The 25,709-nt window shown below is 38.2% G+C and overlaps 5 protein-coding genes across 7 annotated transcripts; 2 read left to right on the forward strand and 3 right to left on the reverse strand.

The window, feature by feature from the left end:
- The first annotated feature begins 2,828 nt into the window (after window positions 1-2,828).
- LOC117626799 lies at window positions 2,829-4,617 on the forward strand. The gene is made up of 2 exons (XM_034358641.1): window positions 2,829-3,586; window positions 3,869-4,617. The coding sequence occupies exons 1-2, from the start codon at window positions 2,932-2,934 to the stop codon at window positions 4,264-4,266; spliced, it is 1,053 nt and encodes a 350-aa protein (XP_034214532.1). The 5' UTR covers window positions 2,829-2,931; the 3' UTR covers window positions 4,267-4,617.
- Window positions 4,618-5,936: 1,319 nt separating this feature from the next.
- LOC117624834 (pre-mRNA-splicing factor SYF1) lies at window positions 5,937-10,941 on the reverse strand. Its single transcript, XM_034356306.1, has 5 exons — window positions 9,238-10,941; window positions 8,450-8,634; window positions 8,185-8,355; window positions 6,843-7,295; window positions 5,937-6,701 (listed from the first exon to the last, which is right to left on the reverse strand). The coding sequence occupies exons 1-5, from the start codon at window positions 10,757-10,759 to the stop codon at window positions 6,249-6,251; spliced, it is 2,784 nt and encodes a 927-aa protein (XP_034212197.1). The 5' UTR covers window positions 10,760-10,941; the 3' UTR covers window positions 5,937-6,248.
- A 1,282-nt stretch (window positions 10,942-12,223) lies between these two features.
- Window positions 12,224-14,394, forward strand: LOC117625911 (vacuolar protein sorting-associated protein 28 homolog 1). 2 transcript variants are annotated; one of them, XM_034357498.1, is made up of 3 exons: window positions 12,224-12,435; window positions 13,187-13,232; window positions 13,391-14,394. In XM_034357498.1, exon 3 carries the CDS (start codon window positions 13,512-13,514, stop codon window positions 14,139-14,141), a length of 630 nt encoding a protein of 209 aa, XP_034213389.1. In that variant the 5' UTR covers window positions 12,224-12,435; window positions 13,187-13,232; window positions 13,391-13,511; the 3' UTR covers window positions 14,142-14,394. The 2 variants fall into 2 exon arrangements, with proteins under 2 accessions (XP_034213389.1, XP_034213390.1); XM_034357499.1 differs by lacking the exon at window positions 13,187-13,232.
- Window positions 14,395-15,486: 1,092 nt separating this feature from the next.
- On the reverse strand, window positions 15,487-17,123 carry LOC117626710 (syntaxin-124-like). Its single transcript, XM_034358524.1, has one exon. The coding sequence runs from the start codon at window positions 16,793-16,795 to the stop codon at window positions 15,884-15,886; it is 912 nt and encodes a 303-aa protein (XP_034214415.1). The 5' UTR covers window positions 16,796-17,123; the 3' UTR covers window positions 15,487-15,883.
- Window positions 17,124-17,660: 537 nt separating this feature from the next.
- On the reverse strand, window positions 17,661-25,709 carry LOC117624388 (B3 domain-containing protein Os07g0563300). 2 transcript variants are annotated; one of them, XM_034355594.1, is made up of 15 exons: window positions 25,598-25,680; window positions 25,350-25,503; window positions 23,842-23,923; window positions 23,602-23,700; window positions 23,115-23,454; window positions 22,670-22,997; window positions 22,409-22,505; window positions 22,059-22,233; window positions 21,600-21,679; window positions 21,249-21,296; window positions 20,867-21,130; window positions 20,008-20,057; window positions 19,308-19,421; window positions 19,134-19,204; window positions 17,661-18,920 (listed from the first exon to the last, which is right to left on the reverse strand). In XM_034355594.1, exons 2-15 carry the CDS (start codon window positions 25,469-25,471, stop codon window positions 18,136-18,138), a joined length of 2,655 nt encoding a protein of 884 aa, XP_034211485.1. In that variant the 5' UTR covers window positions 25,472-25,503; window positions 25,598-25,680; the 3' UTR covers window positions 17,661-18,135. The 2 variants fall into 2 exon arrangements, with proteins under 2 accessions (XP_034211485.1, XP_034211486.1); XM_034355595.1 differs by lacking the exons at window positions 20,867-21,130; window positions 21,249-21,296 and having other exon boundaries at window positions 25,350-25,709.

A 25,709-nucleotide genomic window follows, 5' to 3' on the forward strand; every position in this document is an offset into this window, starting at 1 on the left:
TCGTACGTTACCATATCCTTTCCCTTCCCACACACTCTCGTCTCGTCTCATCTGTTGACTTTTCCCTCTGACCACCACCGCCCAAATAAGGTCTACGTCTAGGCCGAGCTAAAATATTATTATTTATTATTTATTTTCATTTTTATTATTTGGTTCGGACGAAAAACTATTGACAGAAATTTCGCCACAAGAGACAGTTGGCTGGCTGGCTCCTATTACCTATATCATCGTATGGGAATTTCCTGGATGGATCAATGGTCTCATCTGCTAGCTTTGCAAAGGTGCTACCTACCTTATCCCTTTATTATTTATTTATTTGCAATTTGATTTTGACAGTGTGACCACTTTTTTCTACTCAAATAGTTGTGCTAATTGCTAATTAAACACCCCCAACTCTATCCTTTTGTTCACACTCCTCAACTGCGTCAATCCTCTTAACTGGGAGGGGTCCATGCCTTATCCACACCCCCACACATATATAGTTGGGGAGTTGGATCAAGTTTAGGTGGAAAAGAATTAATGCAAAGTACTTTGGACCAGAAAAAAAAAAACAGAGGAAGCTGTCGTAAGATTTGGCCAGAAGAAGTTCACCTGAAATTATAGCACCAACCAATCGACTCATCTCAGGTGTTTCTAGTCTAGCTATGTATGCATGGCTTAGTTGCCAACTTGCCAAGCTAATTAATTCTCAATTAAATAAGTAATTGACTACCCCCCACGTCTTTCAACGGACACTAAATTGCCATTTGCCTATACATGTTTGTCCCATTTGTTTCCATTATCCGTTTCGTTTTTTCATGGGTGGTCGGTTGTCTCTAGAAAAACAGTTTACCCAATCATGCAAGCCTCCCCTTGTAATCTTTTTAGCTGACAGTCAAGTCTATTTTTTAGGGTTTTAATCCTGAATGAAAGATCTCTCTCTAAAATATAATCCTCTATAAGTAATTTTGTCTCAAATATATATCCCAAAACAAGATCCTCAAAATTAAAGTGAGGTGGTCATCTTATTATCTGTTAGAGTACTATTTCTTTTTTTAAAAGTTTATTTGAGTTGACAAGCACCATCTCGCTGTCCCTCTTTCTTTCGCTGATAATTTTATGCTAACTACATATACCTATTTTCTCATCTAATCTAAACGAATTATGTATTAATATATATATAGGTATAAACTATTTGAAATATTTATTTTTTTCAATTTTCAATATTCAAATCATTGAAATACAATGCAACGTAAACCTTAAACAAAGGATGCTTTTCAAATAAGACTATTGTAAGTATATAGCATGCATGCATGCAACAAATATTGTCGCAATATTAATCCCCATGCATGGAGTATAGTAGTATAGTTAGTCAAATCTTTCGTACGTATTGATGATACTGCCCAAATGTTTTGCTCTGAAAAGACCTAGACTGAGAAAACCCTTTTTTTATTTTCTGGCTGCAAATAATTAATTTACAAACGTGTGTCGTGGAAATTGTATACCGAGAAGCTATGATGAGTATTGTTTTGCTGGATGTGAGGAGAACGTACATGTGTTGCCGTAACACATAATTAAGTATGTAATGATATCTCACCATGTGTGACAGACTAAGATGGTTTTGTAGTATTCCATCGACTAAAAACAGTACAAGATTAAGTTTAGTCAACAATATAATTATTATATTTAACAATATAATATCTTGCTAATGTCATCAAATAATATCTTGCTCATGCATAATAATAATTTAGGAAGCTTCAAGAAGAAGAAAATCTGGCCTCCCTCCACTATATTTTAATTATCTTTTGTAAAAAGAAAATAAAGGAAGTAATTAAGCATTTTCCTAACCCAGCTGTACCTGAAAGATCGATATGGTGCGTGGTGGTGGTCGTGGTCGGTTTATAGGTGCCTTAGCGGTGTTGCAAGACACGTGTCACTTGTTAGCCAGCTTAGGGTGATTTCCAGGATGTTACTACACTCTCCTTGAGTAACGGTCTTAAGACCGTTCTTCAGCCCATTTAAATATTCAAATTAGTGCTTTCTATTTTAGATTTAGTTCTAAACTTTTCTGTCACCTAAAGGCTAAAGCCAAACCTCTTTACCTTGATCTCAAAAGAGATTTGTGACCCCCCCATTTACAAAAAAGAGTTTATGAAAGAGTATTGTAATGATTTTAATTCCTACTTTTCTGTAAGAATAATTTAAATTTGTGGCTTCCTCACATTTATTTACTAAACATACATAATAAAATTTAATGTGAGTTCAACATTAAAATAAGTAATTAAATATCTTCAAAATTAATAATGCAATCAACTAAGAAGAGTAGTTCATCAAATTTTAATTCCTGAATTTCCTCATTGCAAAAAATATATATATATATAAATATAAATAATAAAAAAGGGTTTCGTGTGAAATGGAATGATTTTTTTCGTGGTTGAACTACGATTTCTAACCGTTAATTAAATATGAATATCATGTTCATCAACAGTCCGAATTTAGGAGCATAACTGTTGAGATAGAAACTAGACTGTTTCACTGTCACTTGTCAAAAGTTGCCAACTTGACAAATTATCATCATGCCATGCCCACGATTGACGAAGAAAAAATGTCACTGGCATTAAGAGGAGACTCTAGCGTCCAGCTCTTTACTATATCTGATACGTGGGCCCTTCTACGTGGATATTCCTCCGACACTCCACAAGTAGGCCCGCCCCGAACATCTAAGCCGTTCCTTCCTCCTCAGAAAGATCCAACGGTTCAGGTCCCATCAGAAAAACGCGTCCGTTACTCTCCCTCCCTCCCTCTATATACATATGTATATCTCCATGCATTATCACTCAATCCACCAGGACTACCAATTACTTCTCACTACAAACACAACATTTTTCTCAGTCTTAATCCCTCACCATAATTAAGTAAATAATTAAGACTTGATTATAATTATAAATCAAAATGGCGTGGATTGCTTCTTTGAAGATTGTGCTAATTTCGAGTGGCGTGGTGGCGTTGGCGTGGGCTATGAAGCTCTCCGTTCCACTGGTGATGGAATTCGTAGCCTCTCACTTGCCGCTCGTGTGCGCCTCCTTCCGATCCTTGCTCAGGCCTCCGTATATTTACGTTCTCATCAACGGCATCATCATCACCATCGTCGCTTCCTCGAGGTTCCACAACGACCGCTCGCCTCAGCCTAAGCCTCAACCGGAAGAGTCTGAATCGACCGTCTCGGAGACGCCGGCAGTTTACGAGCAGCAGAGATATCTAGAGCCTCTAGTTCATGAGGAGGTGCACGAGGAGGGGCCTGCGGTGATCAATGGCTCTGTAGAAGCAGAGCCTGAGCCGGAGGTTAAAGATGTTCGTGTAGACGAAGACGAGGTTGTGATATCGAGCTCCACGTGGACGCCGCCGAAGAGTGTGATGAAATCCGACGAGATTGCTTCCCCGGAGGTTGAAGATGTTCGTCTAGATGAAGACGAGGTTGTGATCTCGAGCTCCACGTGGACGCCGCCGAAGAGTGTGATGAAATCCGACGAGATTGCTTCGCCGGTGGACAAACCTCTGGTTTCTGTGAGATTCAGCCACCGGAAACCGGCTAGATCCAGTCCTGAAGGTATTTAATTCTCAATTCGTGGTCGTAATTTTCTGTTTAATTAATATAATCTTTATTAGCGTCTAGGTTTAGAGCTTCGTTGGCCGGTAGTGAAGTAACGGTGCTGAAGTTTGAAACAAAATAGAGTTCAAATGTGGCGTGCGTATATGTCTATTTCGTACACCGTGCGATTGAATTGTCTATGATACCCTTTAAATGAACGGTTGAAAAGTAAAAAATGCTCTGGCTCATAAGGGTACAGTGGTCATTTAGCGATTTATTAACCGGGAAACATTTTGACAGGTGGGAAGCCGTTGAGAGTAGCGAAGCCAAAACGGCACGACACATTGGAGAACACGTGGAAAGCGATTACGGAAGGGCGTTCGATGCCGCTGAGCAGGCACATGAAGAAGAGCGAGACGTGGGAGAATCACGGCCGTCAAGTTCAACTCAAGGTTGACTCAGCAGTGGACACGTCAGCGGTGCTGAACTCAGAGACGTTCAAGGACTGGACGAATCAGCAGCAAGTGACAGCATCGGCTGGGTGCGTAGGGAAGCTGAGGAAAGAGCCGTCGCTGAGCCAGGACGAGCTGAACCGCCGAGTTGAAGCGTTCATAAACAAGTTCAATGAGGAAATGAGGTTGCAGAGACAAGAGTCGTTGAATCAATACATGGAGACGGTCAAGCGTGGAAGCCATTAATCACATATATGGTCAAAGTTTATTTTTTTTATTTTTCTCCTAATTTAGTCAAAAGAGATTTTTAAAATTAGATTGAAATTAATTTTAATCAAAAAGAAAAGAAAAAGATGGGAGTTACAAATTCACAATTATTGTTTTTTGGGGGTTGTTTGTGTTTTTCAAAGTTCCATTCGATTCAAAAATTCATGTAACAAAGTTATATCGTCATAGAAAAGGAAGGAAATATATATATGTATAAGTCAGTCAGTCTCTGTCTGTAAAGAAAGAAACCTTTTTTCTTTTGTTCTCTTTTTGGTTGTATTGTAAAGGAAGAAACTTTAATTTATTTAAGTATTTTTGTTGTTGTTGTAACTTGTATGTATCTTCGTCTTGATTGTGTTTTTCAGTTGTCAAATTCTTTTTCTCTTACTTTAGTCTTTGGCAAAACCATAATTTTGAATTTAGTGAATAAAAAACTTAAAATTAGTGAGATAAGAAACTCCGATCCGAGACTTCTGGAAACTCACTAGTCCATAATTCTGATTAGTCAAAATATTTAGTGACTGAGTGACCTAAACATGGCTTTCCATCCGTCTAAATTATATGAACCCTACCCTATAGTTTTGGGTGAAGCTCATTAATTTATAATTGATTTGCTTGGTTGGTTCTTATCCAAACCCACAATGAATGACGCATTATTTTTCTTGTTGATAACTTGAGAATGAGACGAGTAATTTTGCCAGGATTAATTACATCAATGCCCTTGAAATTTAGGTCAAATTTCATTTTATCCACTTTAAACTCAAGATGACCCACATATGGATGTTTTTGTAATTTAGTAAACATGGATTATTATTCACCAATTAAATGGGTGATGTGGCAAGTAGAGCCCACCTCCATATAAATAAAAACATAATTAAATATGCTAATAATTAAAAATTAAATAAAAGCTTAAAAACTACATTTTGAAAAAGATAAAATGCCGAAAACCTAACAATCACAACCAAGCAAGACACAGTCACAACCACCTCTCCGGAACTACTTCTTGAAGAAATTTTTTTTTTTTTCTTTTTCCCCATCAATCTTCAAGAAGTTCATGGGATAAAAAAATATAACAATTGAAAGCTCATCATTGGAAACCTTTAGTTTTGTGGGTGACCATTGGACCAACCATTAATGCATTCTAATTTTCCCACTTTTAGATGGAATTGATAATAAGGGGTAAAGTGGGTCAGCAAACTTCGGTCAAAGTATGAAAGTGGGTCATTTTGAGTTTGAGAAAGCAAAATGAGATTTAACCGAAGTTTCAAAAGGCATTGGTGTAATTAAGCCTTTATCTTAGTGGAGAGGGTTAATTTCAATTTAGTACCCTGAACTCTTACATTTAAAGCACATTTGCCCATGCAATCTCAATTTTAAAGATTACATACCCTAAACTTCTCAATCTTGTGCAATATGGTTCCGGCGTAAAATTCATTGTCAAAATTTTTGTTAATTGCTTGCGTGACAAGTCTGGATCCCACCTATTCACTTATTTCAATGTCAATTCTTTATGGATGAGAAGACACCAATTACCCGAAAATACTCTTCAACCGACATCGAAATAAGTGAATAGATGAGACCCATGCTTACCATGCAAGCAATTAACGGAAATTTTGATGTCAAAGTTAACACCGGAACCAAATTGCAAATAATTGAAAAGCTTACGGAATGTAATCATTAAAATTGAGAGTGCAAGGACAAACATGCCTTAAGGGTAGAAGTTCAGGGTACTAATCGAAATTAACCCTAATGGAAATGTGGTAACTTCATTCCGTTGAACCTCTTTCAAAATCTGCAAACAAGAAGAAGCCCCTTTCAGACTCCGCTACCCAGTAGTAACATTTTGAGTGTGAACAGAAAACTACAGCTACTTTCTTGCATAAGATATACAGGTCCAAGATACAAACCAGAATACAGGGGGCTCAACAGTTAGTCGACATATGCATCAAAATGTTCTTAAATCAACCGCCTCGTTTTAGCCTTTTTATTCTCTCAAGGGCGCCAAGGTGGCTGTCACCGTCCTTGGTCGCAGCAGCACCATCTCCGCCCTCATCTTTTTCAGCCTCCTTTCTCTTGTTAGCCAACTCTCCAAAAACAGCAGATGGGACCTCCTTTTGTGCAATTTCAACCCCTTCATCATCTTCTGAATCACTTGCATCGGGTAGCTCAATGTCTTCATGATTTGCAGCAACTTTAATCCCCCCGTCCGTCTGTGATTCTACTCCAGCACTCACAAAGCCCACTTTTCTGTTACCATCTTTGGTGGTAGTACCGTTAGCCACTGGTGCCAACTGCCTCTCTAAAGCAGCCATTTCATCTTCAGGAACTCCAGCCTGTTTCAACTTGTCTTTTGCCTCGTCCATGTTCAACCTCTGATCCTTTTGCATCATATACTCGGGTAGAATAAAGTGTGTCTATAAGAACAAAAAAACAAAAAGAGAGGGAGAGATTTGAAATGAGCAATTGAGGAATTCTTTTTCTAAGACTTCAAAAGAACCTCTACCTAGGTTGCTGACAAAAATTAAGGGTAACAAATATTTAAGATAAAAACAAACCTGGCTATAACTTGCAGAAACACTTCGCTTAATTCGAAGCATCTCTCGGAAGGTATCTTCATTTCCATGTTGCACCTCAAACTCATGCCATTTGTTCCAGAAATCTACATCAGACCGTGGATCCGAAAACTGTGATGCAAATATATATACTCCCCGAGCACGATCAATTTCTCCTAAGCTCTTCTCAAGCTCAGCATACTTCAAGCACATTGTCTTCACATCTTTGTCTGGAAGACCGGATTCTATTGCTTGCTCATATATCTCCCTTGTTTTGGGGATGCCAAATATCTCTGCAGCACGGGCAATGTAGATTTCATACATGCTCAATTTCTCATGGTTTGGAACAGCCTTAGTTGCTTCATCATAGACCTTCATAGCGCGCTTTGCTAGACCATAATCCTCCTCCAGCTTTGCAAATTGAAGATACAGAGGTTTCTTTGCATCAGCAGGCGCCTGAAATACCATTTTCAGGTTAGTAACACAATAAAATAATGATGTACAAAGGCAACACTCTAGCATGTTGAACTCAAACCTAAAAAAGATTTCCAAGTTGTGAAGAGCGCGCCGACACACACACACACACACACACACACACACACACACTAATACACATGAGTCAGTAGAGTGATTGGCATCTGCAAACCAGAAGGAGAATCTGGACACGCAAAAAAATACAGGATCTAGCAAGTCAGGCCAAAGGTAGGTTAACATGTTGATTAAAATTAAGTAATTTCCTATGTGCTCCAGATGTCCTCAAGTTTCAACATTTATTTTGGTATGTTATGAATCTAAGACCTACCACGTTTTCTCACAATTGAATTCATGGAAATAACACAGAGGAATAACACAGAGGAAGGTCCTTGCACACTTCAAAACAAGCTTGGCTTATAATAATCAGGGTATCCTCCCATTCATCCCAAGACAGAGTAATAGAGTATTTACAATCGTAGTGTGAAGACAACAAGATAATTATTGGACACAACAAACACAGTGACACAAGTAAACAGCGTTGCAGGCCCCATTGATTGTCAATGAAACGTAGACCACAAGCAGACATACAAAAACCAATTGCAATTAGACCTCAATATCTAGTCAAGTTCACTTTAAACAATGGATAGTAGGATGCAAGAATGATACAAGACAGAATCTCAATAATCAACTTGCTAATCAGATAAAAGTATATTCATTAACCAAACCAAGGTGAAAACTAGTCATGTTCAGCTCGGATAAACTGTGTAATCCCTCTACTAATTGTCAAAAAATCAAGAATCCAGTGCTTTAGAAATACCAGAGTAACTCATATTACCAGAATAAAGTCTAAAGGGACTGATAATGTTCTTACCGCTTGAACAGCATCCTCAAATAGCTGTCTTGCACGTTCCAGTTCTTTCTTCCCATATCTCTTTACAAATTTAGAGAGATATGTAACCCATATGTCTTTGACATGTGGGTACTTAAATATTTTGGTACCTTTTTCATACACCTTGAACGCATCTTCAAAGTATTTATGCTCCTGCACAGTCAAATTGTCATCGTATGATAAATTGTCATCATAAGATATTTATAAGTAAAAATTCAAGAAAAGAGCAATGAAAGGAATGACATACCTCCAGAAGCAATGCATAATTGATTATGATTTGTGGCGTGGCTATCTTCAAATCCAGTATCCTCTCATAAACAGCCCGGGTGGACTCCAATTTACCCAGGCTCTCCTCTAAATCCACGTAAAAAGTCCAAATTCTTAAGGACTTATGCAGCTTCATCTGAACCGGTTGGTTCCCATCAGCCGCCACTGCAAAAGCATAAGCCAAAGGTTAGAAGTTTAGTTATAGCTCCACAAATGCCACATAAGTTACAGTTCAACATTCAAAACAAGAAGTGAGAAATAAAATGAGGTGTCTAAACCAAAAATAGAAAAAGAATGGGAAATGAAAAATATATATAACATAAGCTCAGAGTAAAATTTCTTTTGAGCATTTCTAGAACTGAAATTTAGCAATATCAAAATTATAACAACAATGATGAAGGCACTTGGAAGTCCGTGACAATTGTAGATCTCGAAAACATTATTTGGAATAATTATTAGAGATAAGACCAAACAAATCAAAGCAAACACCTTTTAATTTATAAGAAAATATATGGCTTCAAAGTATAAAAACAATAGCATAACAATTATTTGCAGGATTCTAGGTTGAAGATATATCAGGAAGTGTTTCTATGTTTGAGATAACAGAACAATTACAATACTGAATTAGTCAAGCTTCTTCTTCTTCTTCTTTTTTTATTATTTAAAATTCCAACTCTCACACTCTAATAAAATGCAGTAACATACTCGAAAGTAGCAGACCAGGACATTAAAAAAAAAAACACACAGAAAACCAATTAACGATGATACCTCTGCGTTTCACCTCAACGGATGGCTCTGCGGTAGCCCGCCTCATTAGTTCCAGTGCTCCTTTGAAATTCTTATGCCTCAATTCCATTTCTGCCCACTCACACCAAAGACTAGCCAAATTATCCACTGTCTTGTAGTTCACCTGAACTGCTTTATCAAAAATCACTCTTGCATTTGCAATATCTTTGTGATTCTCGTACAACTTAGCAAACGCAACCCACAACGTATGGGGCTTCCCCACCGCTTTCATTGGATCAACTGTCCTCACAGCCTCTGTGTAAGTAAGTATCTGCTTCGTGGGATTGCCCTCAAAGAGCTTCACTCTTCGGTGCCACTGCTCTACATTATGGGGATTTTGTCGTAAAAGAACACTATTAGCCAGTATAGGTCTTCTATCCATAAGATGCTCCAATCGAGCCAACCTCAAATCTACATCCTTATCATCATGTAACCAAAACCCATTTAGCATTTTCTTCTCAAACTCAGCCAAAGACAAGTTAACATCCAATCGAAGATCTTCTTCCTCCTCATTTCCATCCTCTTCTACTCCCTTTTCTTCTTCCTCCTCTTCATCACTCAAATCCACTGTCTCCATCTTATGGACAAGCATACTATCTTCAAACCCAGCATAAGAATCAAAAATTACACTAAAATCTCTTACCGTTACCACAGTAGTCATACCCTCCTCAAATACATCCCTAGCTTTCTCGTGCAAATTCCTCCTAATGTAATAGTCCGCCAGTGAGGTCCATAACCGTCCCACCTCGTCTGTAAATTTCCTAATCCCACCTCTAATAATAGCATCTACATTGAGGCCTGACACCTCCGTAGCATGCTTAGTAAGCAAATCACACAATTCCAGCCACAGCCTATGTTTCGTTTTCCCCTTTATCGAATAAAACTGATCATCATTTAAAACTGAAGCCAGCCTCTCGGCAGCCTCTTGCCAAAGACTAGAACTTATCAAGAACTCAATGAAATCTTCAATATGGGTAGGGTCATATTTCAAATACCTGCGATAAACCCGAAGCGAGGTCTCAATTGGGATACCGGTTTGGCTCACGAACTTCAGGTACGGGTCCCAAATGCGGTCGTGCTGCGTCACCGGAAGAGCACACAGAGCTCTGTCGAAGGTCCGGCGAGTCCGAGTGACCAACTTCTGCTCCGTCAAAGTTTGCAAGTACATAGTCCAAATTTTAGGCATTTTGTGCATAGTAACCAGGGCTCTTTCAAAAGTGTTGTTGAGGGTTTCATACTGGAAGTGAGTGATGGGTAAATTGCGAACCAGCTCGAGGCGTTCGCGAAGGTAAGCGTTCCAAAGCTTGTAGCTCCCAGGAAGGGCCTTGAGTGCTCGCTCGTAGATTATAAAACGCTTCTTGAATGGAGATTCGGATCGAGCGATGAGGTAACGCCACCATAGCTTGAGGCTAAAGGGGTTTCGGAGAAGCTCTTCTTCGTAAAGAAGGTCGTCTTGGGATGGGTATAATTCCTGAGAGATCGACATGGCCGAAGTTGCAGACATAAGAGTTGATAATCCCTGGGAACAGTTTGGGTTTACAATAATCGGGAATTTTGGGTTTGAAAAAAAACCCTAAATATGAGGGTGGATGGGAGGGAACACAAGCTTCGATCTACTGTTAACCGGAATTGGAATTTGTTCCGAAAGATAAATTATTATTTTTGTTATAGCGAAAGATAAATAATTAAGAAAATACTTGTGTACTTTTCTTCTCACTCCATTTATAGAGTTGGATTTTTATTTTTTATTTTTGATACATATATTTTATTTGCCTATGTAGAAATAGGATTACATGGATTTGCCGCAAAAAAAAAATCCTTACTTGACATGGAATACAACTCTATGAATGCCATTTCCTCCGTTTATTAGGGTTTTCATAGAACTTTACTTTTAATGAGTCGGGTATAAAATATAAAAATCGAGTAATGAGACAAATGTGATGAATTTTTCATGTATAGATCCCCTACCTAAACCCTCCTTGTTCAATCTATTTTAATAGTTGGTATCATGATTCTTCATTTAGATTTATACTATTAACGTTGTAGTTTTGGTAGGCACTAATTTGGCTAACAAGTTCATATTTTATATTAGATTGATCTATATATTGGGCTCATAATACTTCTTTCAAGTTCTAAAAAATTTGATATTTTTGTTATGGGGCAAGTCGGAAAACCTAATCCAACGAAAGTGGAGACGAGAATCCACAATTTGAATATTGCGAAGATATAAGCAGGCATAACGAGAAAATACTTGATGAGGATGGGAATATAAATGGCATACTCGCTCCAATTTGCGTCATTATCATCCTTAAATGTAACTATTTTGACCCCAAAAAATAATGCGACTCTAAGGGGGTGTATCCAATTCAAACTTTAATGACTTTTATAGAGTTTAAAAGTTTGGAGGTATTCAATTTAAACTTTTAAAGAGTATTTAAAAGTCTAGTGGTATTCAATTGTGACTTTTAAAAAGTATTTAAAAGTTTGGTGGTATTCAGATATGACTTTTAAAAAGTATTTATAAGTTTGGTGGTATTCAAAAAGTTAATGACTTTTAAAAAGCTTATCCAATGAATGATTTTTCCATACTTTTAAGGCTAATTATTAAGAGCAAAAGTCATGCCAATTTACTAGTGACTTTTATCAATTCTATGAAAGTATTTAAGAATTTGTCATCTCTATGAAAGTCATTCACTTAAAAAAAATCTTAATAAATATGAATTGAATACACCCGCTTAAGTATTACTGTTCTGGACTAAAAGCCCATTAAGATTAGGCCCATTTGGAAGCCAACCAAAACAAAACCATATTCTATGTTCTAAATGGGCCTATGGAGGTCTATGGTGATAATGTTCAGAAAGTGACGTAAACGACGCGGTCTGGGAAACAGAGAAAAGAAAGAAGGCCTTGTCGCTTTCCAACTGCTACACGGAGATGCCGTAAGCAGCAACAATCATGTACGCTAACGCACACGCAACCTCCCTCTCTCTTTCTCCTCTCTCTTCTGTGTCATAATATCAGACGTTCTCCCTCTTCTTCTCCGAGACGGATATACAACGCTCTGTGGCGCGACCCCTCTCTCGAGTTTTTTTCTTTTTTCTTTTTCTTTTTGTAATTTCAGCTACCCACCTCAGGAGCAGCCCCAAGCTCTCTCCTTTTCTCTATCCGAGCTTCTCCTTGGTAATCTCTCAGCTCTCGGATTTATGTTACATTTCTGAGCTCGTTTCACTTTGGGTGCTGATTTATGCTGGCGGTGTTGTTTGGATGTTGTAATTCCTTCTTTTTTCTTTTTAATCTGCGGGCATGGCCTCTTGAGATGAGAAAGCCATGGCGTCCATGTTTTCGCAGTTGAGATTGGGGGCCATGGCTTTCATGTTTACATAGTGAGACTAATTTGCTTTTCGGTGTGTGTTTCTCTTGCCAATTTAAGATACTATTTGGTTTGGTGTGCTGGGTATGCCATGGATGTGTTTTTTCTTTCGTCAATTTTCTGTGAAGACTTAAACATTCATGTATATTTAGGTTCCAGGTGAACTAAGGTCTCTCTTAGATTTCAGAGTTTTTATTGAGCATAATGGAGTCCAAGACATTATACCTATGTTTGTGGTGCTCAAGCTGAAATATTTATATGTAGGGTGAGATTTTGAAAATCAGGGTAGTTTTCTTGGTGTGTGTTTTAGGTTGTGATCTGGAACTTTTCGCTGTTTAACTAGTTCCATTATTCTAGTATGCTTCTTACTTGCTAGGATTATACATTTTGCTTTGGTTTTCCCATGACTTGGATAAAATTAGAGACCTATGTTTGGCATCTTTGTTCTCTGGCCAAAAGGAAAAGAATATAAATCATCATTTTTCTTAAATAAAGAAGTCGATCCATATATAAGCTAAATTTTGCAACACACTTTATTGACTGGAGTTTTCTGTTTTGTAGGCTAGTTAACTGTAATTCTGACCATCAAAGACAACTGTAATTTATGGTATGTTATGAATCTTTGTATTTAACTTTGTTCTGTTAAATTATGTTGATTTTCTGAGATGCTATGATCTTCTTTTCTCTTTCTGGTTGTTGCTTGAGGGATAAATTCTCATACCTTTTTTCTTTCTTTTTTTTCTTTGTATGCAATTCTGTCTTCAGTGAATAAGGTTCTCTCTCCTTTGCGCGTGTCCCGTTCTCTTCTCCAATCCTCCACATACACAAATCTACCTGAGATTCTTATTTTCTAACCCAAAGAAGTATATCCATACACATTAGTAAAATGGAGGTCAAGCTGGCGAATGACAAGCGTGAAAGAGAAATGTATGATAGTTTTGCTGAACTTTACGCCATTATAAAGACCACCGAGAAGCTTGAAAAGGCATATATTCGTGATGTGATCTCTTCGTCAGCGTATGAGACTGAATGCCAAAAGCTCATTGCCCACTTTAAGACTTTGGCTTCCACGCTTAAAGACACCATCCCAAGCATCGAGCGCTTTGCAGAAACATACAAGATGGACTGCCCAGCAGCTATAAACCGCCTTGTGACCTCAGGGGTGCCTGCCACAGTGGAGCATCGGGCTGCTGCAGCTGCCTCCATGACTTCCTCAGCTGCTGCTGTGGCAGAATGCACACAGAATTTCATCACTGCAATGGACTCATTGAAGCTGAACATGGTTGCAGTTGATCAGGTGCACCCGCTGCTCTCGGACCTCTTAACGTCTCTGGGTAAGTTGACCTTTCTGCCACCAGACTTTTTGGGGAAGGTGAAGTTGAAGGAGTGGATTGCAAGATTATCAAAGATGGGAGCGGCCGATGAGTTGACAGAGCAGCAGTCTAGGCAGCTTCACTTTGATCTTGAGTCGTCCTACAACTCATTTATGGCAGCTTTGCCAAACTATGGTACTTGACACAGCTACTTGCAAGAACCTCAGTGATCTCTCAGAAGGGATTTACTAATTTTCTACTGCATATATAATATTTTGGGTATGCCTGAGTTCTGAACTTAGTAATTAGTATTGATATTTTGTGTCAATCATGCCAGATATGATTTTCAAGCTACATTGTAGGAAGTACTTCAATTTGGTTTCATGATTCTTAATGGTATATGATCTCAGTGGATTGATTGAAATGAAATGCTCAATATCAGGCCATTTTGTGAAAGCAAATTTTTTGATGGATGAGTGGCTGTCCTCTGTACAAAAATGAATAGTTTTTCTACCTTTTTTTTTTATTGTGCCATAAGTTAACAACCACAGGCTTCTCGAAATCTGAGTTTGGTTAGGTGCACCAAACTGGGGCCTTATTCTATTAAACTAGCGTTAGAATCTTTTAGATAGGTGCACTAATTTTGGCCTTATTTGTGTTGTTTTAATGCTGTTAGGAATGTTGGTTGTAATATTAAAGGGTCATAGTGAGCGCCTTAGATAAGACCCCATCTTTTAGTCGTTGGATCAAATTGGTTAGTTGTTGGATCAAGTTGGTTAGTTTGATCCAACGGTAAAGAGATAGGACATCATCTAAGGGTCTTAGATGGCCCTCACTATAGAATGACCCTGTAATATTAAAGACCAGAATATATAGCTCAGCCCAACCGTTCTCCCTTAATAGATTCATCAAACTCAAAAGGGTGCACAACTTTAACATTTGAGAGTCTTGGACAAATTGTAAGAAACTGGGAATGGGGGAGGGGGGAGGAGGGGGTAATTCATAAAAGGCTTATTTATGTACATGCCTCCTATACTTTCAAAGTTGTCTCAGATTACCACCTGTTCTTTGAAACGTCTTAAAATACCACCTACACTTTTAATAACAGTCTCACCTTACCTATTCCGCCTCCTATTAAGAGAAGTTCTGTTATGTGATGTGGCCCCCACTTCTTGGGGTATGGGTCTTCTTCTTCTTCTTCTTCTTCTTTCAGACGAACCAATCTCCTTCCGCCCAAAGCCCAATCTACAATTTCCATCTATGCCCTTTTGGTCTTCATCACCCTCCTCTTCACCCTCTCAACCTTTGAACATACAACCAAGCCTCACCCACTTATCACAACAGCCTCCAGAAGATTTCTCTTCCAAAAATCTCAACCCACCACCAACACAGACCCCAAATTACTCAATAAACCCACCACGTAACGGAATGTCTCTTAATACTGACGGAATAGGTAACGTGAGACAATTATTAAAAGTGTATGTGGTATTTTGAGACGTTTCAAAGAACATGTGGTAATCGAAGACAACTTTGAAAGCACATGGGACATGTACATAAATAAGCCTTCATAGAATGAGATAAAAATCAATTACAATAATGTCTACAACCCTCGCATAAGAATTTCATGTATCTACCCCATCTGCAAATTTGGTCCCTTTCATGATTGGTGGCCCGAGAGACTCAAAAGCTTAAAGATGCCCAAATGTGAATGAACGAACCCATTGAACCTCCATATCTAAGTTTGCTTTATTTTTGTGTCACAAATGGAGTTTGTGAGACATTAAAACATCACCCCTCGAGAACCAAAATTTTTTATTTATGTAATTTTTTTTGTATCTGAACTCGTGCAAGATCTAACTATGTTCCTATTGTTAGAATCAGAATAAATGCATGCATTCAGAGTTCCAATTAGAACAAAGTAAAAGTCTCCCCCATTTTCATCTTCCTACAACATATGAGGCAAAACTTGAATCAAAATCGGAATTAGGAGGAGAATGACGAGGATTATTCCAAGAATTATAGCAATGCATGTCCACTTCCTTGATTTCTTCTGCTGTTCTTTGGCCTCTTGAAGATTGTCGGTGCCGCGTCTGACAAACGAGCTGGCATGCATGACATGGCTCTCAATGTCATTGAGTTGGTGACCCTGTGCTTCAACCAGAGCAGCCATGTCCAAGAATATCTGATGGAGCTCAATCAAATTCTTCTCAATCTCCTTCACAGCATCATGTCTTTCTTGCATTTCTGATATGGTGTCCAAAATCTGACCTCTCCCCTGTTCTTGAATAGCCTTCTGCAGAAAGCTCTCACTTTCTCCACTCGATATCAAATTTTCGATAGTTTCTTCACTCGCTTTCTCTCCGGTTATAGTAAAATACCTGCGTTCTATTGTTTCTTTATATTCAGATGTCATTCTACCTCTCAATCCCTGAAAGTCATCCATCATGTCCTTGAGTTTCTTCCCCAAACCACTAACCACTGAGGTCCTGGTTCGATCCGCGGAGGAGCCAGGGCCACAACCAGGAAGGTTTCTGTGAGTTGCGTTGGAACGCTCCAAACCTTCAAGCTTTCCCTTTATGATTTTGACCTTCTTGAGGACCTGCTCGACATCCAAGTCCATGCGGGTTCGGAGCTCTTTCATGGTTTTAGCATTGTGCACAGTCTTGCTCTCTTCATTGGCATCTTGTAGCTGCTTGTACAGCTTATCAACCTGTCTCATGTCCTCCTTCACATTCTCGACATCTTCGAAGAACTTGTCAAGATTAACAGTCTCCTTCCCGGCCTCCATATCGTCCAGGTAGGCCTGCTGTTTCAGGTCAGTGTATTTCTTGAACGAGCTCGAAAATAAGTCGTTCATCTTGGCGTGATGATGATATTATGTATCACTCACTCTTGTTGATCTTCTGCAAAATGGGTTTTCCTTCCTTTTCTTTTATGTCTGTGAAAAAATTGAGTGGACAACAAACAAAAAGTGCATTAAAAACCATGCATATAATTAAGCTAAGCTAATCAAATCTCTCCTTCATGTGTTCAAAGCGTTTGTGTCTTTGATGGGGGTTTGAGGCTTCTGCATCCTCCTCTGCATCACATTGATGAGGAGGAAGACAAAGGAGGTGACAAAAGCAGAAGCTGTCCCCAAGATATGGACGAAAGTAGAAGTTTCCTTATTTTCGGTGAGGGTGGATGCATTTGCGGCTTTGGATTAATTGCATATGAGGACCACCCAAATTAAGTTAATTAAAACCTATAAGGCCGTTTAAGGATGGGTGTACAGTGGCTCATGGGTTAGTTAACAGGTAGCTTCCTATTTTTTTTTCATCTGTTATAAAAAGGATATATAGTTTGGTTGACTTGGTCGTACACTTCTCTCCTCCCAATCATAAAAGAGACTGCTAGTCTGGTAAAGATATTTGTGGATCATAGTGTAACCCACTTTTCTGAACCTGCCCTAATTATAAATGGATAGCAACAAGTAGTTATAATGAACCATTTTGTATTTGCAAACTGATCATTAATAAGCCCATAAAGACAAAAACCCAAGGATGGAAATAAAATCAGATCCAAAATAAGCCAAAGTTGCCCATCTAGATTTACGAGTAATTTATCGCTCATCATTAAAAATAAATAAAAAAATAAAAAAGATCTACGAGTAATTATAGTGTAGTACAGTAATACATATCAGAGATAGATTCACTACCATGTAATTTATGAAGAAACCAAAATAAAATAATTCAGCTTGGACCACTTCAAGGGAAGTTTGTTCAAATATATATATATATACACATAAAAATAAACAAAACAAAATGAGGTGAATGCAATTTCTATTTTACTCGGCCGGAAAAGGAGATATTTAGTTACATCCTCAAAGTCATTGCATCAAGGCAGCGAGGTGAGCTTCTAAAATGAAACTAAATAGCTTCAACCTGCCACCCACTTCAGTTGCATTTATCGTTTCCGTATTAAAAATAATAAGGCTTTCATGTCCGCTTAATTTTACTTTAGAGACGACAACATTTGCAGAATCACATTATAGTTTCTCAATCAAGTTGCCCTCTTCCCACCTCTCTTCTTTATGTACAAACCTGAAGATGCGAGATCCCATGTGGATGAATGTACAACAAAACTATCTTCAGTTCGGAGCAACAGCCCCACGTTGCTGATGACTGACATATCATTGTACAGAACAATGCACTAATGTTATCCCGTCGCAGTCATGGATGCTGATGCCTTAATGGATAAAGTTGCAGGACAGTCGTTGCCACCATCATGATTGCTACTTCCGAGGGTTACACCATTGCTGAGGGGTTCCCCACCTCCGGCTTCACCTCCAACTTGCTGTGACCGATTGCCTGATGAATTTTCACTGCCACCAGAACTTGACAGTCTCTGTTGCTTGAGATACCTTTCTGTGGCATCTTGGAGCAACTTCATCATGCTGCCAGAATCGGAGCCAGGTGACAGCTCTTCCTCCCGCTCTGGCTGGATATTCAGGTCAATTTGGCCTTTAAAAGGTGGGGTTGAGGATTTTGTCCTGTTAAGGTCATCATCAGAAAGTTCAAGGACCTCCTTTTTCTGGTTTGGACTACTGCTTCCTGCGTTACAACATATGGGGGTGTCGTCGTCTACTTTATCAATCACTACTAATTGCTGCTGCTGCTGCTTTTTGCGTGTACTTTCCGCTTCTTTTTCTGATTGTTTCTTCTCACGCCGCATCATTAATGTACGGAAACGGCGCTTCACTGTTAAGCATACATTACAGGTGCAGGTTTGCTTGTGTTTTGGACCCTTCCCACTGGGGGGTTGGATGCAGACAATGCATGAGCATCCAGGTCTATGTCGGGGATGCTTTGTGGTGGCTTGGGCTGATGCTGGGAGTGACTCACCCTCTCCCAAGATAGCGAGGTTTGCAAGTGTGTCGAGCCCTTCCAGAGCTTCAATGTTATCTGGGTCCTGTTTAGCAGCCTTCATTTTCTTGGAAGTAACTGCCCAAGCAGAATTAAAAAAAACAAATACAAATTGATAATTTGGAATGATAAGCACATGTATATGATGTAAGAGAAAAAAATTCAAGTATGAAAGGAAAGAACCATTTTAATCATACGCAGGCAAACATAAGAGAACGGGACCCAAAGCCAAGTTATGACACATCACTCAATGAGCTCTGGATTACAATAATTGTCTCAAGCAATTCATACCTGTACTATGGGAAGGTAGAAGATCTTCAAGCTGTTCTGTTGTCAAATCTTGCGCTGCTGAACACGAAGATCTGGTAGATAAATTTTAACACATAAAATGTAGTTTATCCATATGTGCACGTCCTTGGAGTTCATATCAATTTAAGGTGAACTTACAGAAAATGTCCATTTTACCTTTCAGGGTCCCATGAATTATCAGAACAAGTCCATTTTGAGGGTAGAAGTGCATTCATAGGCAGTTTGCGCCATTTGAAACAATCTTCGCATTGAGCCCATTGAATCTTCTCACTGAGAAGAACGGAAAAAATCATTAGATATGGAGATTAACAGATAGAAATTATAATAAAATAAAATAAAAAGCTTCAGGGTAAAGAATACACAGGATGAAAGTAACTCTTCCGATTCATTCTAGGCATTAAAACATGCTCCATATGTGAAGACCAAGACAAGGTCCAGAAAGGAGGAAACCCCAAATACTGTCTTCCATGCATGGTGCAAGTTGGAGACACCATTTAACCAAGATTTTTTTTTTTCTAATTGAAAAAACAGCATTTTCTTACCTTGAAGAGTACAAGGCAAATCAGTGAAAACAAAAAGCATACCATGTATAATCTAACAAGAAGAAAATAACCAGACAAACCTAAAAAAATCCCCATTAGGCTCTTCAAAATATTTCAGAAATCTAAAATAATTATAAAAATTTCACCCAGCAGCAGCACCTAGGCAAAATTTTTTGAACCACTTATCTGACCCACAAACTTATCAATAAATTTTCTCAATAAATATGCAAAAGTTAACTAAAGCATTAAAAAGTAACACAGAAAACTAATATAGAAGTCTTCAGAAACAGATCTTAGCACTAAAGATGATTTACCCTGCACTGCCCGTAGCATAAATTGTTGGCATCCCAAGAATTGGAGCATCCTGTAAGAAATAGCAGATGTCAGAATCCATAATGGAGGGATCCCAACCCTATATTCAACATGATAACATAGTTAGAAGACACAACACATGAAAAACTACAAAGATGCAATGAAAGATGTAACACTGCCATATGAGCACCAAGAGGTATTTCCCGCTTTATGAGAGGAAGCTTTGATTTAACATTTCACATGGGGTTTTTGGGTCCTGACGGTTGGGAAATGGGTGAGGGCAGCCCTCATTATATAACCCGCTCATGTCATTCAGCCAAAAAATGAATAGAGGTATTCACAACTTGTAACAAGGTTGGTAAAGACCCAAACCAAGAGAAGGATTCTTGCATCCAGAAAAGAAGAGAGGGGAATCACTAGCAGACCAGAAAACTCTACAACTATAAGATCACAAGCTTTTATAAAGTAATATTTTCAAAAGCCACTTTGGAATTATTCAAGTAAAAGCTGTCTGAAATAATTAATTAATTATTTAGTTTTGGAAGTCAGTATCGAAATGGCATACAAATAAAGTGTATCAATGTAGTTCCATCATAACAAGATACGATACTAAGAATTCTTCACGGTTCTCATCACAAGATACAAAAGTTATTGTACCTCTCGTTATTTTCTGGGGGCACTTAGCAATTGTGGTCTATTAGAAAACAAATCCATGTAACAGTTGTGGTCAAAGGGAAAGAACACAGACGTCATAGTGAATTGGATTGCACACACACATCAGAGTTATAGAACAAGAAAAATTATGAGCGACATTTGGCAATGTGAATCCTATCCAAAAAGGAATCATAATTAACTATGTACCTCATATTCCTCAAACTCAAAGCCTTCAATCACCACAACAGTAGGTATATGGTTAGCAGGAGCGCGAAGCAGGCCTTGAGCATCTTCCCATGTTAACTTCAGTTCTATCAGGTCTTCATTTTCAATTCTCAGGCGCTTACTCTTAGAACCCAAGGTACTGTTCTTCCTTTTTCTAGAGATCAAAGACTTAGATCCCAGTGCTTCTTTTGCTATGTAACCAGACTTATCAACTTTAGACCATGAGCTAGGATCTGCCAATTCAGCCTGGTTCATTGATGAAAATCTAGGTGATTCTGTACCATTTTTAATACGACATCTGAACCATTTTTTATATGACAAATATTGAAAAGACTTAACCAGAATTAGTTTCTGTTATACTAACATCTGCAAGGGCTGAAACTCCATTGCTTGCCTTGTTTGTCTCGTTTTCCTAACAAGCAAACATAAAGTAAAAGAAAACGAAGCCTTAGTAGTAGACCTTACAACAAACCAAATGCAAAGATCCACATAAAGGAACAAAAATGCATGCAACTAAAATTATCAAGTAATTCAAAGCAGACTCAGAAACAAAATACCATGGTCATCCAACTTAACTGAAGTGCATACTGGAAATATAAAATACTGCCTTTTAATATGGTTACCAGTTGCCATTTATCCACTTAAATCAAGCATATATTGCCAATCACAACTAAAAAAATAGTCACAAGGAAATAGGTGTTGAGAAGCAAAAAACCTGATCAGATGGTGGGGCAGTTGAAGCCTTTCTGAACCCCATAACCAATTTCCCTTCTGGCTCCAATCGACTAAAGGTTACTGATAAAACAGAATAACTCTTCAGTGCCAAAGTGAGGGAACAAAGTAACAAGATGGATTAAATCATAGTAAGCTGACAACACACACAGTAGGGAAATTACTAATACACACAGAGATATATATATATATATATATATATATATATATATATATATATATAGGGGCATGAAAACAAGAAATTACATAAGGAAACATGGAAGACACTCTTCGAGAGCATAATAAGCCAAATAAATGGATAATGCAAGAATCCAGAAAACTAATAAGATTGAACTAAATCCAAAAGAACTCCATAAATAATTGCTGGCAGAGTCCTCGCCAAGTTTAAGCATGAACAAGGTACCATTCAATAGAAATTTCTCCAGTGATATAAGATCATTACCTATGTCGCCTGCCTGCAATTGCATGGACTGTATGCATGGAGTAACCCCCTCCAGAACATACATTCTGCTATTATTGTTGGGCCAGAAACGAAACTGAAATACCCATTCCTTGCCTTTTGAATCCTGAACTTTAAGAGGTAACCCTTCAGGCTGAGAAATTGGAGGAAAGTAGGCCTGTCTCGTAGGGAAATAATGTTAATTGATTATGAAATAATAAACTGTGTCAAGCTAAAACTTACAAGACAGATTCAGAAAATAATCTAATATATAATATAGCTCATGCTAATTCTTTCCATTATGCCTCAAGAAGCCAAGTGCCAGGTCCAACTGAGAAAACATGAAGACACACCTCTGCACATTTTTTTGGCAACACCAGACGTCCAATCCGCCCAGCATCACTCGCACTTAACATTTTCTCGAATAATGGAGTTATTACAGAATTTTTACTTAAACATGGTTAAGGTTTACAGTATGTAAGATTCAAGGCACAACAAATTTTAAGAAGAGCCATGACCACTATACAAACAGCCTTAACAATTATAATATTAAAACATATACAACATTGTCTTTTTAGAGAAAGGAAATAAAAAGATATTGAATCAAAGGATACTCTCCAGATATTTGCTGTAGCTCTTGATCAGTAAATCTAGGCCAGTACCGTGGAAGTAACTGATTTCTTCCCCGGGCATCCGCTCGAGGCCTTGCATTGCGGATCTGAGTATCAGCAGATGATTCAACTCCATTCTGTAAATTACCATTAAACTGCTTTGCTAAAGGAAGGGTTGGCCGCAAATTAGTTCCAGTAACCCCCACTTGAGCATTTGTTTCACTCACAGATCCATATGGACCAAATTGTGGAGTAGAAGGGTCCTCCTTCAAAGAGGCAGACTGCTGAGATATATTTAAACATGAACTACTTTGCTCCTCGCGGTTATTTCCTACAACAAAATGTTGACAACACTTTAACAGCCATCTACCTACAGCTTGGAAACAGAAATGTGGCAAGTTGGCATATATATTTCACACTAGCTTATATGCCATGAAAGAGTCCATACCTGGCTTCCCGTTTTCAAGACTTTCTTGTGTGCCCATAGTGAGGTTAACTTTCATTAGTCTTTCAGAAAAATCCTCTACTTTCTTCTTTTCCATGGAGGATACAAATATTCTTTCACTGGCATTAAGTTTGTTAATCCCAGTTGAAACATCAACTTCATATGGCACCCTCGTATGCAACTCAGATGAAGGAATTGAAGAATTGAATAAACTGGGTGCTTGCCTCCATGGTACAGGACCAGATCCAGCCAAATGAGTCCAATTTTTGACAGACAGGTCCTTAAGTCTCTCAGATAAAGGTGAATGGAAGAACATAGATGTTGGCCATGCTGGATTTGGTGTCTGTTCAACAACAGAAAATAACACGGTTGTGGTACGTTCAAGGAACATAACATAACTAAGATAAACAAAGGTTGATATGGCAGAATATTGACAATTGAAACATACGATATTGAAGTTTAGTTATTTAAACTTTTAAACAATCCCTACCAAAACAAAATTTTTCCTTGCACATGTCATGCACTCAACTCCTCCAGGATCCAACAATGTAAATGCATGACTTGAAACAATGCATCCACAATGAACCCGCTGCAAAGGAAGACTAACCAAATTAACATTCATACTAGAAATCCAAAACTAAAGTCAGTTAATCTAATACAACATTAATTATAACACTAAACGTTTATGCTATAAAGGATACAAATTAGACAGCATAAACTATCTACTGACCTTCCCACAAGACTCGCAGCATCTCCAACCAGCGGCATTCATATGGAAAGTCTCACAGAATCTTCCTTCCTCATAAGCAAGACTTAGATCACACAAAAAAGGGAAAAGCTATCTGTCAGTGTAATCTACAAAGCGTACAATATTCTAGCTTAGAACTTGAAAGATGAATGAAGATTAAGGTAGATGAATCACCGGATACAGTCAAGTTGTGATCTATATAGCCAGTTGAAATTCTAACATGTTTTAAAATGAATTCAACAGGCAATAGCATTTCCTTGCCATCCTTACTTCCCTAATTAACAATAAGTATCTGAACTGACTCAATAACTGGTAATTAAGCTTGAAAAGTTGGGAAATCTAACAAAATAAAATCGTTCTCCCAAATAAAATCGTTCTCCCAAGTAATTCTGCACCTTGACACCATAGGCGGACCTTCCATATGCCTAGTTGGGGCAACGGCTCCCATGGAACAAAAATTTAATTTTACTTTTTTGTAATAATTTTTCTGACATATAGACGTCTTTTCTGATTGAGAACACAAACTTCCATTACCATTAGATGCCGTGGATATTTGATTAATTTGATTGATTCAAATAGTCAAACTCTCACATGAACCTACCATATTTTGTCAATTAACCCAAAAAAAGAAGAAAAATAATCATTTTGCAGTTTCATTCCTTCTTTTTATGGATTTCATTGCATCTCTCTAAGTTTTTTTAGCCTACAAAGCTCTCAACAAGAGCTCCAACTACCTTAAGCTACTCTACATTTTCACCTTCATGTCCTACGATATCCCAACAAATACAGACAAACAAATCAGAAAGGATTGTAATATTGCACGTTCAAGAGAACTACTTATATTAAGGCAAGCATAGGCATTGCAGGTTGCATTCACAAAAAATAAGTACCAGCAGGTTAGGCTTAATTAAAAAGAATTTCATGAGGAAAACTGTATATGAACATTTGACCAAAGGGAAAAAATATTCCCAAAACCAAGTTAAGCAACAAAATTGTTTCATAAACATCACACTAAAGCATCCGTTGAATTCAATGGAGCAGTTAAAACAAAGAATCTTTTAATCTTTCCCCTAAATTAAATTATAGTTTCTCTCCAAACTCCTACTTCACCAAGCAGTTCAGCTCAGCACTAATCGAAATGACAGCTCCCGCGCATTTACCTAAAGGAGCCAACCTATTCAGCGCCCTCAATCAAATTTGAAAGAATAAGAAGATAACGGAGGTAAAGCCAGTGTTCCCAAACTACCCTTTTTTCAAAAGCCCAATCTCGTTCTCGAAACTAGAGCATAACGCCACGACTTCCTCCAAATTTAGTAAATTCCCCCCCAAAAACCCACTACTAAAACCCTAAACTCGATCTCAAATCGATCAATCCAACTCGAAACGACGTCAAATGAAGCCGTGACTTGAAACAAAAAAAAAAAACACTGAACCAGTTCAAATTAACAGATTTTGAAAAAAAACAAAACAAAACAAAATGCTTGGCTTACTAGCATCGATCGCATAGCTCAGCATACTCTCCCGTACGTAGCCGCCAGCCCTTTCTCGGATGCTCCGATTTCAATTCCTTGCACTCGGAATTGTAGCAGACCTTGGAAGACGACGACGACATCGAAGAAGCTCCACATACAAGAAACTAAAACCCTAGAAATTAAGCAGCGGATGAGTTATAGAGAGAGAAACTAGAGCGAGAGAGAGAGAGAGAGAGAGAGAGAGAGCAGTATAGATATCGAAATACAGTGGTTTGTTTCGGCCTGATCTGTACGTAATCATATAGAGCGAGAGAGAGAGAGAGACAGAGACAGAGGAGTTGGAGAGGGTTTTAGAGAGAGATAGAAAGAAAGAAAGAA

This window comes from Prunus dulcis, chromosome 4 (assembly GCF_902201215.1).
Source record: "Prunus dulcis chromosome 4, ALMONDv2, whole genome shotgun sequence".
In the NCBI taxonomy this organism is placed as follows: Eukaryota; Viridiplantae; Streptophyta; class Magnoliopsida; order Rosales; family Rosaceae; genus Prunus; species Prunus dulcis.